At 35.9% G+C, this 16,967-nt stretch overlaps 1 protein-coding gene across 6 annotated transcripts in view; it reads left to right on the forward strand.

The window, feature by feature from the left end:
• ATG5 (autophagy related 5) overlaps positions 1-16,967 on the forward strand; it is a 78,342-nt gene that overhangs the window by 26,316 nt on the left and 35,059 nt on the right. For all 6 annotated transcript variants that reach the window (XR_013949221.1, XM_080586993.1, XM_080586992.1 and 3 more), the window contains one exon: positions 5,987-6,081. Coding sequence is in view for 5 of the 6 variants with exons in the window: in XM_080586993.1 (XP_080443119.1) it covers positions 5,987-6,081 (95 nt within the window). In the remaining variant the exon portion in view is untranslated. The remainder of the gene's footprint in view (positions 1-5,986; positions 6,082-16,967) is intronic.

Consider the following 16,967-nt stretch of genomic DNA (forward strand, 5'->3'; position numbering starts at 1 on the left):
GAGTCTGTTGTTTAGCCTGAAGAGGGGGCTGAAGATGGATCTAATAGCAGCTTTCCACTACCTAAAGGAAGGAATTTTAGAGGAGATGGAGTCTGACTCCTCTTAGACATGCCTCCATTGGCAGTGGAGTTGGACAAGTAGAAGAGAAGGTTTTGAGTTGCGACAGGAAAAATTCTGATGGGACGTAAGCAGGGGGAGTGAAAGTGGTAAAAATGTGAACCCATTGGCCAGAGAGCTTTCTAACCTTGGAGACAGTCAAAACTTGCCTGTATAAGGCCTTGAGCAAACTCACTCAACTTTGTTTAGGCAGCTTTATTTTAGACAGGAGCTTGTATTCCAAAGCTCAGTCTCCAAAAGCACTTCCAATCTAATTTTTCCTATGATTCCTGTGATGTCCATCAGTTGGAATCTTTGTTAATATTATGGTTGGTTCTGCCCAAGTGCATCTAGCTGCACATCATTTCTGTGGTTCATATGGTTATTCCACAGTGGTGAACCACTGAGAATAGACAAGTGCTGGTTTTTGGGTTTTTTTTTTTTGGACTCAAGAATTGGACACTTTTATGTAAGCTGTAAATTGGTATTGTTTGCATGGAATTAGAGCTACAGCTCAATTCTGAGCATTTTTTAAATTATACAACTAGGTGGCTTTAATAAGCAGCCCTGAATAGTACAGAAAAAATCATGCATATATGCTAACCTGAGGACTGCACCTACCTGTTCAATTTTTTGACTTTTTAAAAATGATATTGGAAGAAAAAAGCCCAGAATTACTATTTCCTTTTTGAATTTAAAGAATAATTTTTCCCTCATTTCTGCATTTAATTCTTTTTGTTAGTTAAATAAACCTTCTCCACAACCTTTTTGAAAAATATCCAGTTCTGGAGTCAGTATCCTGATAACAGTTGCATTAGTATTGAATACAGACACAAATTAATTCCTAATTATTAATATTTTTTCTTCTGATAAATCTCAAAGGTTTGTTCTTTTGACTAATTTTCTGCAGTAGGAACTCAATTTTGACTGGCCATATACTATGACCACTGATTTATTGGAAGTTACTCTAGATAGAATTTGTTGTTCTGTGTTAATTACCCACGTTCAAGTTGTCATTTGAAGCATGACAGTACTTGAGTTTAAGGAATGACTCTAAAATATTAACATTAATGAAGACTTTTTTCTGATCGTCTAAAGAACCTTGCACCCACGTCTCAGCCTGAGAAAGAAGCCCATCCTTGGAAATTTCAGTCTGGACTAGTCCTTACTTAAAGTTGCTTAATATTAACAGATTTAGCAGCTACTGTCTGTTAACAACAACAAAGGTATTTTAAGCTATGACTGGAGTTACAGACAGCTTTTTAATGCAACTGTTACATATTTAGATTAATTTCAATGACTTTTAAAGTATCTCCCATTTTGCTTAATGAAGGAAACTGCAAGTTTCAAAGTATTTTCCTGTAACTGTCTTAAACTATTTTAAAGAGAACTTTTAAAGGCATGAACAATTTCAGTGATAGATTTCTGAACACTAAATGTATATGTAGCTTGCTCTATTTGTAAATTTTTGAGTTCTATTTAAATTGTTACTAAGTGAATTTGTGTCCTGAGACTGTTGTTACGGATGACATTGTTCTTTCAGTTTTGTCACCTCTTATTTCTATATATGTTAATACATATTTTCAAAGCGTTTTGTAGATTCTGTAGGTTTCATTAGTACTGAAGACTAATATCTGGTGTTTAGATGTGTACTGACTGCTTTTCAAATAAATTAACATTTATAAATATCAGTGACAGCTGAGATTTTTCAACTGGATCTCTTTTCCATTATTTGGTTATTAACTTTCTGATCTTTCACATAAAACTCCAAGAGAAGTTTTTGTATATAACTTTAGGGAAAGGTATATAAAGCTCTTGTTTAAGAAATATGATTAGAGTCATCTAAAGCTTTTCGACTATCGCTAGTGCCATATTTCTGTTCAGATTTGATTGCCTTTAATTTAAATATTGTTTTTCAGATATGAACATCTGCCTTTTGGGAGTACTGTGTTTTTTTTTTGTTTGTTTTTTTTTTTTTTTTGCTAATATGGAAACTCTGTAACATATTGGTCAAGCACTTTCTTGAAAACAGATCATGGAAAGCAAAAGTAATCAGACTTGACTATTGTGGGAGTGTAGATATCACATAGACTGCGCAACCTTTTCAGAAGGGAGGGAGATGAGTGTGCCAAGTGCTTTTGCTGATAGATACAGAACTCTTCCTTGTTCACGGACTTGAAAAATCAGTTTGGTTTTGATTGTTAAACTTCCGGCCAGTAACTTTCTGTCTTTAAGTCTTTCTTATCGCTTTAGTAGCGTTAAAAGCTTCCTTAAGTCTCTTTCCTGTAAATAGGAGGTACTGACACAAAAAAAATGGGAGAATGAATCCTTTCACTCATACTTTCAAGAGGATTTTGGAGGAGGTTTTTTAGTGTTTTTTTTTGTTGTTGTTTGTTTGCTTTTAAGCTTTGAATCTTAAGTTTTCTGCCTAAGCATCTAATTTGGATTTTGAATCTTTAGAATTCTGGCATTTAGCTGATGAGCCTGATGCTAATAAAAGCTCTTGCTAGTTCCTATGTATCTGTATGCAAACTGGATAGCCTTTTCCTGAATTTTTTTTTTAATTTTGTGATAATTTCTTACACCCAACTCAGCTTCTGCATTAAAAATACTGCATATATAGAAGGATAGAAGGATGTTTGGAGGACAGCAGTAGATGGTTATGAGGATAAATTATCTTGGATGTCTTCAGATAGTGCTATGCCCACAATGGAGAGATGTCTTAAGATGTCTGGCTCCATTGTATGTAGCTAACTTACTAAGAGGTTTTTCATTGTCCTGGATATCAGGTGCATTGGCAAAGCATACTTGATTATAAAACGCAACAAGTTCATCATTCAACTGCTATAGACTTGTTGCTCTTACATTTAGAAACTATAGAAGCTATTAGAAATTCAAACATTTTGATAAAATGAGCTTGTCTTGACCACTGCCCAAGTGTTCAGAGAAGAATATGATAATTGTAAATAGATAAATTGACTGCCTTAAATAAGATTATCAGCAACTGGCTGGGGGAATAGAGGGAGGAGGAAGTATTTGTGGATTCTGACACTTAAAGCTTTTATGTTAAAGAAAGTAGGCGAAATATTAAATATTACATAACTTTCTGAATTATATGCAGACATTGTAGGAAAAAATACCAATGCATTAAATGCTAATGCAGGTTTGAAAGAGTAGACTGAAGAGGGAGAAGCTGAATCTTTGTTAAATAACAGAATCACAGAATGGTTGAAATTAGAAGGGACCTCTGGAGATCATCAGGTCCAACCCCCCTGCCCAGCAGGGCCACCTTGAGCACGTTGTGCAGGATAGCATCCGGCCAGGTTTTGAATATCTCCAGGGAAGGGGACTTCACAGACTCCCTCGGCAGCCTGTTCCAGTGCTCTTTTGCACAGCAAAGAAATGTTTTCTCGTATTCAGCTGGAACTTCCTGGGTTTCAGTTTGTTGCCTCTTGTTCTGTTGCTGGGCAGATCTGAAAAAGAGTCTGGCCTCATCCTCTTGACATCCTTCCTTCAGATACTTTTACACATTGATAAGATCCCCTCTGTCTTCTCTTCTCTGAGCTAAACAGGCCCAACAGAGCTCTCAGTCTCTCCTTGTCTGTAGCTGCAGTGTTATTTTTTTTCTCAAACTTGAATTGAGAAAGGATAGAGAACGTTTCTGGGATGATCTATTTAAATAGTGATGGCTGAAAACTGATTCTTTTTGAAGAAAATCAGTAAAAAGTGAGAACCCCCATATTTATATACTGAACTTGAAGCACTATGATGCCTTTTAGGACTTTCTAACACCCCTATCTTCAGGTAGTTTCTTGTATTTATGCATCATCTCCTCTATGGTTTCCTCTGAGGTGAAGAGGCTGGAATGAAGAAGAGAAGTAGGCTGACTGTGTATGGCCTAAGGTCAATTTTTTGTCCTTTAAAGATGCGCTTGTTTGCAATATATACTACAAGGGACAATATTCTTAAGTTCTTACCATAAGCCTGTTGCTTGCTCAGAATTTCTTGTTCTTCTGATCTTTAAGCTATGTTGATCATCTCTGTTGAATTTTGAAGATAAGCTGTTTATTCAACTTGACTAGTTACTGTGACATGAGTGTTGAACAAGTAAGTTAACATCTATTTTTGTTGAGGTAGGACTTCAAGTATTTAGTTTCGTTATTTAAGAGTCTGCTGAAGCTCGATAGCTTAAGTAGATCTCAATTGTTTTGTATATCAGCAAACGTATTTTTATGAACTGTAATTGTAAAGTATTGTCAGTAGTAGTAATTGTGGTGTAAATCGATTAATGCCTACCCTTGGATGTCTGTCCACACAATCTCTACTGACAGCTGTAAGCCACTCTCTGAGCACTGTCTCCAGCTCTGAGGGAAGTGTGCTAGATCTTACCTTCATACTGACAGAGCTCATGAGGAGAATACAGTTGTTTTTTGTGATAAACGCTTAATGAGTAAACGTCTGTCTCTGCATCCGGGGTTCCCAAATGCAGGTTTGCTTGGGTACGGCCAGCTCCAGGGCCATAGTTGTCACTGCCCCTGGCTGAGATCTGCAGCTGGTGAGCCCGAGGGTAGCACCCTGCATCCAGGCAGCTCCGTGTCCGGTGGGTGCCATGCAGTGGTGCTGTTCAGGTAAATACTTGTCCAGAGGTGCTTGCTGCTAATCAGGAAAAAAGGGTGTGGAAATACTTTGAGATAAACGTCAGGAAATGCTGCTGCAGAATACCTGGCAGAAGTTTGTTTACAGTTTTTGTGAAATTCCTGCTTTGTGTCATATTTGGTCAGGAAAAACAGCATCTTACAAGCTGCACTAAGTGTTAACCATGTCTTTTAGCACACTGACAGGCATCTGTGCTCTATGCTCAAGTGAAGCAAATCTGATTCTTTTTAATTTTCGGCAGTTGCATTATTATCTTTGTTCAGTGAACAGATTTCTCAACTTGACCTTGCTTCACAGTGACTGAATTCTGTAACAGTTACACCTCAGTTGTTCTGAGACTCACCTGAACATTGCTTTGAGGAGAGAGGATCGGAGACTGTGTGACTTCCTTCAACCATCCACTGTATTTTGTCTTGAAAGTCTATTTGTCATAGCTCTTCATGCTTCTTTGTCATTTTTTCTGTTGGTTGTTTTCTTGATTTGAATAATTGATTTGCTTCTGTAAAAGCATTTACTACTTTGGCCCTGTGTTGTCCTTAATAAATTTTAAGCACAATATCTATTCAGTTCTTGTATTGCCTGAACAGGATGAAATTGTGTGTTGTCTTGGGCTGTTTTACCAAACCTAGTTACTTGAATAACACAAAACTGTTTTTCAAACAAACTTTTATTTTCAGACTATGTCATGAAACTGGCAGTATACTTTCTGATTAGATCATACATCACTGCAGATTATTTTAAGATTTACACATCAAAATATAAACTCTCCAAGAACTTTTTCTGCTGCTTTCTAGTTCGTCTATGCTTTGCACCTATTATTCACCTAGAGTTAGGAATAGTTAGATGTTGTAGATGTTTTTAACAAGCTGTGAGGCAACGTGGACCAGTAGTAGCAGAGAGTGTAGAAGAATGCACTGTTAATTGAGGTAATGCAATCCATAATTTACGGCCTGTTAATTCTTTAGCAGGGGGAGATGCGTTATGACTTCAAGTTGCTTTCTCTTTCAGTTCAGTAAGTCACCATATCACTGTTTTCGCAGGAGAACGCAGATGGCTTACTTCTGCCTTGAGGCTAAATAGGGAAGAGAAATGTGGGGAAAAGAAATTCATACAGGCTAAATTCTTGTAAGAAGTTTGCATTTGCATGTTGTTCTAATCACGCCTCACTTACCTCTTCTAGCTGAAGAATTATATATGTTATTAATAGTAACAAAGTCTGCTTTTACCTTCACAGATAAATTTGAGCAGTTTTGGGCTATAAATCGAAAACTCATGGAGTATCCTCCAGAAGATAATGGATTTCGATACATCCCATTTAGAATTTATCAGGTAGGACACAATGAAATAAAACCAATTTTACCAAACTGTTTTACTAAGGTGTCAAATATCATTATCTTGGCTTTTCAGAATTATACAATCCCTTTTCTAACATATGGTAAAAGTTTGTATGAATTAGTAAAGACAAGGTGGACTGTATTTATTCTAATAGGTAATTACTATTCATTGTGTCGTAAGTGTGTAATACATGAAAATGTGGTAAAGCTGGTTAGAAAATATATAAAAAATGCAAATTCTGTCATTAAAAGTAACTGCTAAATATGGAGACTGCTTTGAATGCAAAATGTGCTTTGAAAAGTCTAACTCAGACGTTTGAAGAACAACACTTTTTCCCTTAACCACTGTGTAGGCTGCTTTTCTTGTTGGCATTACAAGGCAAAAGATATCGGAGTAGGTCTTGCATCTGATTCCTACCTTTGTCTTCTAACTGTATTCTTTAAAATATCAAACTAGCTTTGAATATTTTTTCCAATTTAATACACCAGTGCTGTTCTTCTTAGTAGTCTGTTTGGAGGCACATTCCTTGGAAACCTTAAAATGTTTTGATGTCCCTTTAGTTTTTATAGCATTATGGTCACGATGCGTTTTAGAACTAAGCATGTTTAGAAGCATGTGCAGAATATCGATTGAACAATTCTTCTCTGATCTGTCTTTGAAACATTTTCATCTATTTACACTTAAGTTTTGCAATTGTCACCATGAAAAAGTCTCCTATTCATAGCATTAAGTGGTGTGATACTGCTTTATAACAGGTTTAATGACTCATTAAAATATATAAAGCTATACAATCTTACTGTGGGACTGAAATAATTTTTAATGTTAGATATAAGATATTTACTGTCATAGTGAAACTTTAGATTGAGAACGGAAGTCAGTTATTCTGTCAGAGATCATAGCAGATGGCAAGGTTAGTGCAAGTATCTAAAGATGTATCTGGAAAAGCAGTTCACTCACAGCATTTTGTTTGCTTGACAACTAAGTTGTTTATTCTCTGATAGATTTTTTTTTTTTAAAGTCTGTTTATAAAAAACACATACATGGGCATGCAAAGTGGAATTTTGTTGTTTGAATAAGGTAGGAACTTCTAAGCCATGGGGGAAATTTTCTGTGATATCACATGATTTCGTACTAATAAAGTTTACTTAAAAAATATTAAAAAACAGTAATATCCATGCCTTTAGTCAGTAGTACTTATCTTTATTCATGTTGCCTTTTCAATTGGAAACCCTTACTTGCTGTAATTTAAACCCCAAATGCCTAATTAAGAACAGAAGCTCAAACATAAATAGAGATGGTGCTGAGACAACCTTTGAGAAGGTTGGTGTATATTATTTTCAGCGTTGCTGTTCTTAACATTTCTAAATATTTTCAGTGATGTTCCCTTTTTTAAAAGGTGGATGCAGGTGTTTCTAGCATTTCTTGTTTGCTTTGTTGCTAGCATTTGTTTGCTTTGTTGCTTTGTGCACTGGTTACTGCTTATCATAGAAGTCGGTGTTCAGAGAAAACTTCAGAAAGCTCTGAGAACAATGAGATTATGACTCCAAACAAGGAGCTAATTTCTATAGTTTTAACATAAATTTACCGTACTTAGTGAAAGACTTGCATGTGTGGAAATAACTGAATCAAAAGTACTCTTAAGATGTGTTTAACCCTTACCTCGACAGCATTTACATTCTTTTAATGGTGGCAAAAATCAGCTTTTCATTCTAATTGGTTGCTTGCATATTCGTACATAAATACCCAAAGATCGGGTTAGCCTGGGTTTGTAATAATTAGGCTTTCATTCCTTATGTATTTTCACATAACATTTCTGTAGATAAATAAACCTGTGCACGTGGGTGGCAGGAATTTAGTAGTCGTTGCCTTCAATGGGGAGAGTTCCTCCTCTTATTCTCCACACCTTCTATTATCCCCAAAATATTAGAAGAAAAATCTGTGAAAGGAACTGCCTGCATTGTGTTTCTTGGCTGTATGAGGCAGATGAGTTTGTTTTCCTTCAAAGAAATGTGCTTAGATAATGGTATCTAAGAAAAACGAGTTTTTGCAGCAGTTAAAAAAGACATGCTGAAAACGCATGCAATAAAATGATCTGACATGCTTTTCAGTGAAGGCCTGATATTTTCAAAGCTCTTTCATTTGTAAAGCTTGTGTATTAAAATACATTTCTAAAGAATAATATGAATCATACCTCGTGTGGTATCCAAATCTGATGGTATGTGGGGGAGAAAGAGGTGGCAAAAATATGAACATAATACTTGAGTAAGTCAGAACTAAACTAACCACAGGTAATTTTAAGCTTATGTCCAGCACCTCTTTTTTTTTTTTAAGAGCAGAAGCTAAGATTGGACTGGAATCCTTGCATCTACCGTAAAAGATGAAGAAAAAGACAGTGTCACCAATGATCAGTTCAAATGCAATTTTAACTTAGCTATGAGATTTTGGAGATTTTACCACCAGCTATCGTAGTCTAAAGGAACTTGCACCAGATGAAGCTTTGACATAGGTGGAAATTTTTTCTACCAGAGATGGCTTTAAAATAGTCATTTTTTGGTGACACTCTTACTTAAAGGTGTTTTAAAAAAAAAAAAAGTGCCCCACATCATCGCTTCCGAGGTATAAGCTGCTGTCTTCAAATGAGTTTGCACAAAAGCTCTTCTCTGATAGTGCTATTGAATAAAGTGCCTTTTCTACTTGTTCTTTACTATTATTTCTCTCTTTTATTATACGTTATTCTTTTATAATATTTTCTCTTTTAATGTTTTCTGTATATTATGCATTTGAGTGCTGCTTTTCTTCTACAGTATTATAGGTAGTTTGACCTGAGGACTTCTTCCCCGTGTTTAAGACTGGTTGGTTTTGCACTTTGTAATTGGACAACCGATGTGCTGGTAGGTGGCAGGAAGTTTTCATTGCCCTGCAGTTGGACCTCTGACTCCAGGCACTGGAGCATATTAGTCAGACACTGGAGAGGAGTCTCTACGTGCTGGTGGAGACTACTCTGGTAAACCACGGTGTGCTATCTAATGCTGCAGATGGGAGTGCTCTCGGTCTCGCTTGTTGTTGTTGTGTGCCTGGTTTGTACTCATCCCTGAGTTGTGATCTCTCTGTCACGGCAGCCTGCCCGCGCTCTCCCTGAGTCGTGCTCACCCACTTGTTCCTGGTTGCTCTCTCCCTGTCACTTCTTGTCAATCCCTCTCCCTCTGGAGTCTGTCCTTCAAGTATATAGGATGTAAAGTTGAAATAGCATTTCATTCTTGAGAGTAAAATCACAGAAGAAAATGAAATAACTATGACAAGTTCTTCTGAGCTTTTCTAAACTGTCACTTGGCTTAAGGCAGGCTAGTTACTGGCTGCTCGCCAGCCCAAGAGGAAATCTGGGATTGCCTGATTGTTCCTTTATTTGGGTACTGGAACATGGTATGATATTGAAATGACCTTTGCCTCTGTTTTCTAAGGATTTTGGTTAGGTTATTCTTTTTATTACCTAATTGAGCGGTAGGCTTAAACTTTGAACAGATTTTTCCTATCTTAAGTCCCATAAGGTGTTGTGATTAAACTTTGCAGTGATGAATTGTTATGATATAAGTGCTTTAGTAATGTGCCTGACATTCGCCATACTTAGTAATACACTGGTTAAATCAAACACTTTGCTCTTTGTGTCAAAATTGCAGCTCTGAGATGTCTAAATAGATTTAAATGTCTACCATGTCCTCTAAAAATAGCAAGATGTGAGGGGGGAATTAAATACTTAAAGACCTTATTAATATCTGGCTCTATAAATGAATTGGAAGCCCAAGCACAGCCCTTTCCAAACAAGCAAAAACTTTTTATTCCTATTTCCACATAAATTGCATAGCTCAAATGATCAGTTCAAAGCCATTAATTATACAAATCAGTATCACAGTTTGGCTTATGTAATGACAAGCACTCAAAAAATGATCAAAACCAGTATTTTGGAAGAATATTGGACCCACCTCTAAAGTTTTCAAGTGAAGTAATAATGAATCTGTCCTTCTATACTAATTATTTAATCTTTTTCTTCGAGTGAAAAACCTCATTGCATTTCAAGGTTGAATTTCTCTGACTTCAACACCAGTTTCTAGATTTTGCTTTGCCTTCCAGCACTTTAAAGCCTTTCTAACCTCTATGTTCACTAACTTAGGAGCAATTCGAGTAGCTTCAGTTTCCTTTGGTAAAGTGAATCAGTGGAGGTCTCTAAGCCTGTCATCACGAAGCTTGCTTACCAGTGCTGAAGTTTTAGTCTTTTTAAACACTAGCTAATATTTTGATAATCCTCAAGATTGGTGTTGAAGTTAGGGCAAAATAGGGGCCGTAAGTAAAGTTTATTTCTGCAGGACTTTAGATCAAAAATACTTCAAGTGTTGGTAGGATGAAGTTAGTTGCTACTTGAAACTGCAAATCTGAAAAAAATTGTGACAGAGGGTGAAATTGCAATGTCTAGTCAAGCAGAAGAACTAGAAAATGTAACTGCTGTCAACCTGAAGAGGGCAACACAACACAGCAGGTTTCAGCATCTTGTTGGCTAATACAAAAGTCTCTTGATTAGACTTCTGTGTAATACCTTACTGAGCTTTATATCTTAAAAGTAATCTTTTTGTAAAGAATCTGCTGAAAATAAATCGATCTATTTCTTCAAAAAATTTCTTTTACAAAGATGAAGTTTGAGTAAGCACGAAAATAACGTGAAACGATGGTTTATTTGTGTAACAAGACTGCTTGACAAAATTTCTGTGCTGAAAAGAAACAACACTGGTTCATCAACAGCTGAGTACACGGGGAGACTTATTTTAATAGCTGATGGTTCAGCACTGAAGAAACAATATCATATTTTCACCAGTTTTAAATTTCTTCAAAAGTCAAAGCTCTGTGAATGAGAAAGTTTTAAAGCTTTGATGGATCAGCCTTGTGTCTTTAAGAATCTGTGCAACATGGGGGCTGTCAATCAGAGTAAAAGAAAAATTTTGAGATTACAAACTGCATTTGTTTTCAGATATGTGCCTAAAGTTTACGTAAATGTGCCTGAGTTGTCTGTAAAACTGTCAGTCTGATTACTTCAGAGCTATTGTAGAAGTTGTGTAGAACATAAGGAGGGAGATGCAGAAGAGAGGAGGCTATAAAATCTCGATCTGGGCAGTTGCCCTGAGCCATGGCTCAACTGTTACCAAGCTGGATAGTTTTAAGCTAGCTCAGGCTTGTCAGGAGGAGCTACAGTAATACTTCTGAGTTGAATGTAGATTTAGTTTGTATACGAAGAATAAAGAAGCTTTGCTTGTGTGAAAAATAGCTTTTTGGGGTTCTGAATTAGATAAGTAATTTAAAAAATATTTAGGAATTAGGAATATATTCTTCATATTGGGGAAAAATGGACGGTATTTAAATCTCTTATCAGATACTCTATATTCTTAGGTTTTAGAGGAATCTAGATATGTTGGAAATAAATAGCATCCCAACAGTAAATAAATTTAATTTGTTTAACTAATTATATAGATGTTTTTGTTAGTGGAATATAAATAAAATAACATTTTGAGTTGTAATGCAATAATTAACACTTTTGGTAGGGGAAAAAATGTGTATTTCTGATTTGAAAATGCCTTAATCTTTCCAAAATGTCTTACGCACTTCCTAATCTTAAATCGGTAGGTTACTTTTTTAACAAAGTGGTTTTGCATAAAACTCAATTTGTCATCTTTTCTCAGAGTTGGTTTATGATAATGAACTCATAAATAAAGAAGTTCATGTAAATGTTCGTGCTACTAATTTAAACTGAGGTTTGAATTGTTGTGGCTCTATTTCCCTAAACTGTTTTATTAAAATAGTGCTTGTATATTTATGTATCATCCTAAATTTGTAATGAAAGTTAAACGATGCATGCAGTTAAAATAAAGAAGTTGCACTTCACCTTAACTTTGAGTAATAATTCTTGAAAATAGAATATATTGAGAGGTTGCTATGAAGACAATAAGTGAAGCAGTAATGCAGTTGAATTAGGTCTGTTTAGAGTTACTATTGTATTAGCATTTAAATGCAATGCTTTTTAGTATATTACTGCTTTTTAATGATCATTAATTCTGATCATTTTACTTCTGTTTCACTTTTGTCAACACAAACTGGTTTGCCATTTTCACTATATACTTAAAATTATGTGATCATGTTCTTATTTTATAACAAGAAGAAATTTTATCTCCTGAAATTTGCAATCTGTAGCCACATTCCTTTACGATTGTCACTTGTACTATGAAGTAATACCAGGGGAAAAAAAATCTGATGAACTGCTTTGCATTCAGAAAATGGGAAAAGCATGTATGGTTCAGAGGGCTGAAGAACATAATCTTCAAGGAGTATTATTGTGGCTGTGCAGTGTATGCTGTACCTATTGCTTAGGAATAAAGCTAGGAGCCTAATGATGATGCAGAAAGTTAACTCTACATTTGTCAATGTCAGTATGCCATCTTTTTTTTTACCCTTTACTTTAAAGAAAGAAAAAAGTAAAATTTACTTTAAAAAAAAAAAAGGCAGGATAACTTTTGCACAGAATTAAGGATCAGGAAATACAGAAAGTGTTCACTTTAAACTTCAGAAAGCACAGACATTTCTATTTTTACTTTTCAAAATTCTGGAAGTAAGCTGTACACAGATAAGAGTGGAATGGAACAAACCCATAGAGAACTGGGATATGGCACCATACTCTAGGAATACATTATGAACTAACAAGCAGAAGTGTCTGAGAACTTGCTATGCTTGATGAAGAATTTCTTCTAGTTAATTGTTATTGTGGAAAATTGAGGAGAATTGTAGATTTTAATGCTGTAAGTAGATTGACAGTATTGTGTGAAGTATTGTACTATTCGGTGCTCTTAAGCAAACAATCTAACATTTGCTTTTGTGCATGTGAATCCATTTCCAGAGTTGTTTGCTTCATAGCTAGTCAATACTCAGTTGCTTACTTTATGTGAGGCTTAGCTCTGCATATGTGAAATCACAGTACTGCAACTGTGAAAAGCACTATCATTCAATTTTTGTCACTGATGCTACAGATATTTTGCTAATTGCAAATATGAGCCCTTTTCTGGGCAGGAGATTTAATACTTCAAGGCCATGCTTCCTTGTAGAGGTCTGTCTGCTCAGCACTCAACAAAACCGTATCTTGGAGCTGCTTCTACTGTTTCCTTTCTGTTGCTCTCTGACCTTATTGACTGTCGCCTGCTGGCTGTTGTATGTGAAATCACCCTCTTGAGTCTTGACTTTCTCCTTCTAGGAACGGTGCAATTTACTTAAGGTTAAATACTACAAATTCATTTGTTTAGAGAATGTAGAGCTGCACAAACAAACTTTATGGATCGTTTGAAGGACCAAGCTGCAGACAGAATGGTATTCAACCATGATTGTTAGGCATCCTGACATGAATGTGAGTGGCACTTCTTGTAACTTATTGTATGGGGCTGGTAATGGAACTTCTGGTAATACGTATACTCTTGCTAAGAATGACCCACAAGGTGTAACAGGACTTGTGCTTTGGATAGTGCTTGTCCTAAAAAAAACCCTATGATTTTTAGGACATTCTGCACCTTGATTTCAGTATCCCAAACTGCATCTCTTTTTCTTAAACCCTTTTTGTAAAGCAGCTGGATGAACATCATTTTTCAAACCTTTGCTCCCTTTTTCTTACAACACGTGCTGCACAGTTTTTGTAGCATTACAGATGTGCTCTTTCCCTGTCAGAAATATTGTAGTGCAGTTGACAATAAAGTGCCCATAAAACACAAAGCAGTTTGGGGTTTTAGACCACTGTGAAGCAAAGCTGCTGTCTCTAGGTAAGAGTATTTTGGACTATAGCATGTGCCCCTTTTAGTTCTAGAAGTTTTCATCCCCCTCTGGCAAGGTTCAATTAGTTGGATATATTTACTCTGCAGATGAGTTTTTCAGGGTTTTTCATCTACTTTGCTACTGATAGGTAGCTCTGAGATCTTGATCATTTCCCTTTGGTGAGAGATATGTTTCCTCTATGGAAGTCTGTGGAATAAATGAGTCTGTTCGTACGGTCTGTGTGAGGAAGGCCTTTTAGAACTTGTTTTTATCTACTATTAAAGTTCCAAGCAGTGCTTTAAACCAAAAAGACTGGACTATACAAGCTCTTACAGCCGGTCCTTTTTATGTTGCTGCCTGTAAGAATAAGACCAGGTTTTGGGCAATCCTAAATGCTTAGGGTTTTCTCAGGTCAGTACACAACATACTGCATTGTCAGAGTCTGGTTTGTAACTGAATGCATCCCAGATCGAATCTTTGCTGCATATTTTGTTTTATTGTGGTCTTTATCTTTTGACATTGATTGGAGAGGGTCCTTAGGGAGAGTTCTTCATCTGTTCAGCAGAAAAAAAACAAAGGGCTGGCCACTTCAGAACAGTGTTTTTAACAGCATAGTCGGTTACAAATCTTTTCTGAGTTGTACAGGATACAAGTGAGTATTGATAAGGGCTGATTCTCCTTCAGCCCTTGAATTATTAGGGGACATCTTGCAGACTTACAGGAGCTTCTTCACACTTGTTAATTACTGCTATGTTACTGAAGAAAGAGTGAATTTTGTTCTTCCATAGGTGATTTGGTAGTTTGCAGAAAGATTTTTTTGTGGACATGAAACACGTTTCAGAGAATTACTGTTAAATAATCCATATTTTCCATGTTAAATAATCCATATTTTCCAACAGCAATGGAATTTATCAACCAGCTGCAGACTTGCTCAGAAAGAACAGTTTTAAAGCAAAGTGGTTCTGTTAGGGCCTTTCCTAATTTACACAGTTTACAACCACTCTTACACTAAGTAGACTCAAGTGTATCCTGTGGGACTGAGGTTCTACGATGAGAACTTTTTAGAGAACACCTGCTTCAGCTGAAAGAGAATATAATCACTGAACATCTCGCACGATTCTCTGTTACTTTGCACATAAAGGTTCCCCTAAATAACCTGTAAAGTCAAAGAATACAGGAAGTTCAGCAATGGGCTCTTGCAACAAAGAAGGCTACGTGGTATCCTGAGCAGCATTAGGAGGAGTGTTGCCAGCAGGCTGGGAGAGGTGATCCTTCCCTTCTGCTCTGGTGAGGCCACACGTGGAGCAATGGGCTCTCCGGTGTAAGAGAAACATGGAGCTGCTGGAGAGGGTCCAACAAAGGGCCACTAGGATGACTGAGGAAATGGAGCATCTCTTTTGCATAGTGAGACGGAGTGAACACAGAAACTGTATGAACAAGATGATGCATCTTTAGAAAGTGTTATAGAAATGGAAACTAAGTCTTCTATCCTGAGTTAAAATTAAGCAAATCCGTTAAATTTTGTATCACCTGAGTTTGGTAAAAGGTATCTTCTAAGTAGTCATATCTTTTTCTGATTAGTAGAACATGTGAAAGGAGTTGAGCTTTCAAATGGTTTTCATGGTTGTAATAACTGATTTTGTTGCTATTACGTAAAGTTTTTTCTAAAGGATTTGTAAGGAAGCATGCTGCCAATTTAAATAATATGGAAAAGAGAGGTATTTTAAATGATCCTTTCATCTTTTGGAATGATGAGCAAGTAAAGGACCTCAGCAATGTGTGTGGGGAAAATTAACCTAAATAGTTGCCATATTTCTCTGTAGGTTTGTAATAATGCTAAATTATTGTTAATTGTGTAGGAAGTAAGGATAGAACTGCGGTTGCTTCATGCCGTGCGCTTTGTTCAATGAAAGGCTTCAAGGAAGCTATGAATTGTTGCCCACATATTATTAGGAAAATAGTCCTTAACCTGTTCCTTGACCAAAACCTGTTCAATATTGTTTTCTAGACATAACTGTAATATGCCCTACGACGTAAAATTTTGACTTTATTTCAGGTGTGTTTATGATTCTACTTGTGGCTTTAATTTAACTACAGTCTCAGCTAAGATACTAGTCAATTTTGACATAATTATTAGTTGCAACAATTCCTGTCATAACATTTGCCACATAACAGACCATAACAAGTTTAAACTTCCACAAAAGGAACACACTGTATAATTGCTCTTGCTTTTAAAACCATGATCATTAATATTCAAAAATTAAAGGTATTACACAAGTTGTAAATACGTTAAGAGTGTTCTTAAGAATAATAAAATTTTCAAAAAGTTTATTGACATTATTACAGGTTATAATTTTAACTGCAAGTTTATATTTTCTTGATCATTTGAATTATGCAAAGGTAAGAAAATCAATTTAGAGGTAATTCTGATACATTCTTTTAGAGGGGAAAAAATGTTGATCCACTTAGTAAGTTTGTATGTCCTGCATAGTATGTATTCTTTTAATAGGTTATATTATTTTCAAAATTTCACTTAAAGACTTAGGAATAAGAAGTTTTAAAGTTGTATCCAAATATGTCAGAACTGTATCAAAGTGTACATACAGGTATTCATAGAATTATCTTTAGCTTTAGTCTAGTGATGAGTTTCTGCACTACTAATATCTATGACTGTGTGAATTGTATATACAAAGCGTATCCCAAATGTTTAAGTCTTTGATTTTGTTGCATGCGTCTTAAAACTTTTAGGGAGTTTAAAGTTCCTGTTCATCACCATAAAAATGTCATGAGGGAAACCAAAGCTTTCTTTTCACCATTTAACTGCTGAAATCCTAATACAAACTTGAGGGGGGGGGGAAGAAATGATGTATTTTTCCTATAGATTGTAATCAGGAATATACTGTAATTTTTACAGCCACTGAAAATATGTAATTTGTTAAAAATGTATTAGGGACGGGACAAGTAATTTGATTTATTCTGTGTGTCAACTTTACAACTAGTCCTGCAACCCCTATCACATCCTGTCAGTGAGTCAGTTTTTCTGGTAATTCTAG

This window comes from Anser brachyrhynchus (assembly GCF_964034855.1).
Source record: "Anser brachyrhynchus genome assembly, chromosome: 3".
NCBI lineage: Eukaryota > Metazoa > Chordata > Aves > Anseriformes > Anatidae > Anser > Anser brachyrhynchus.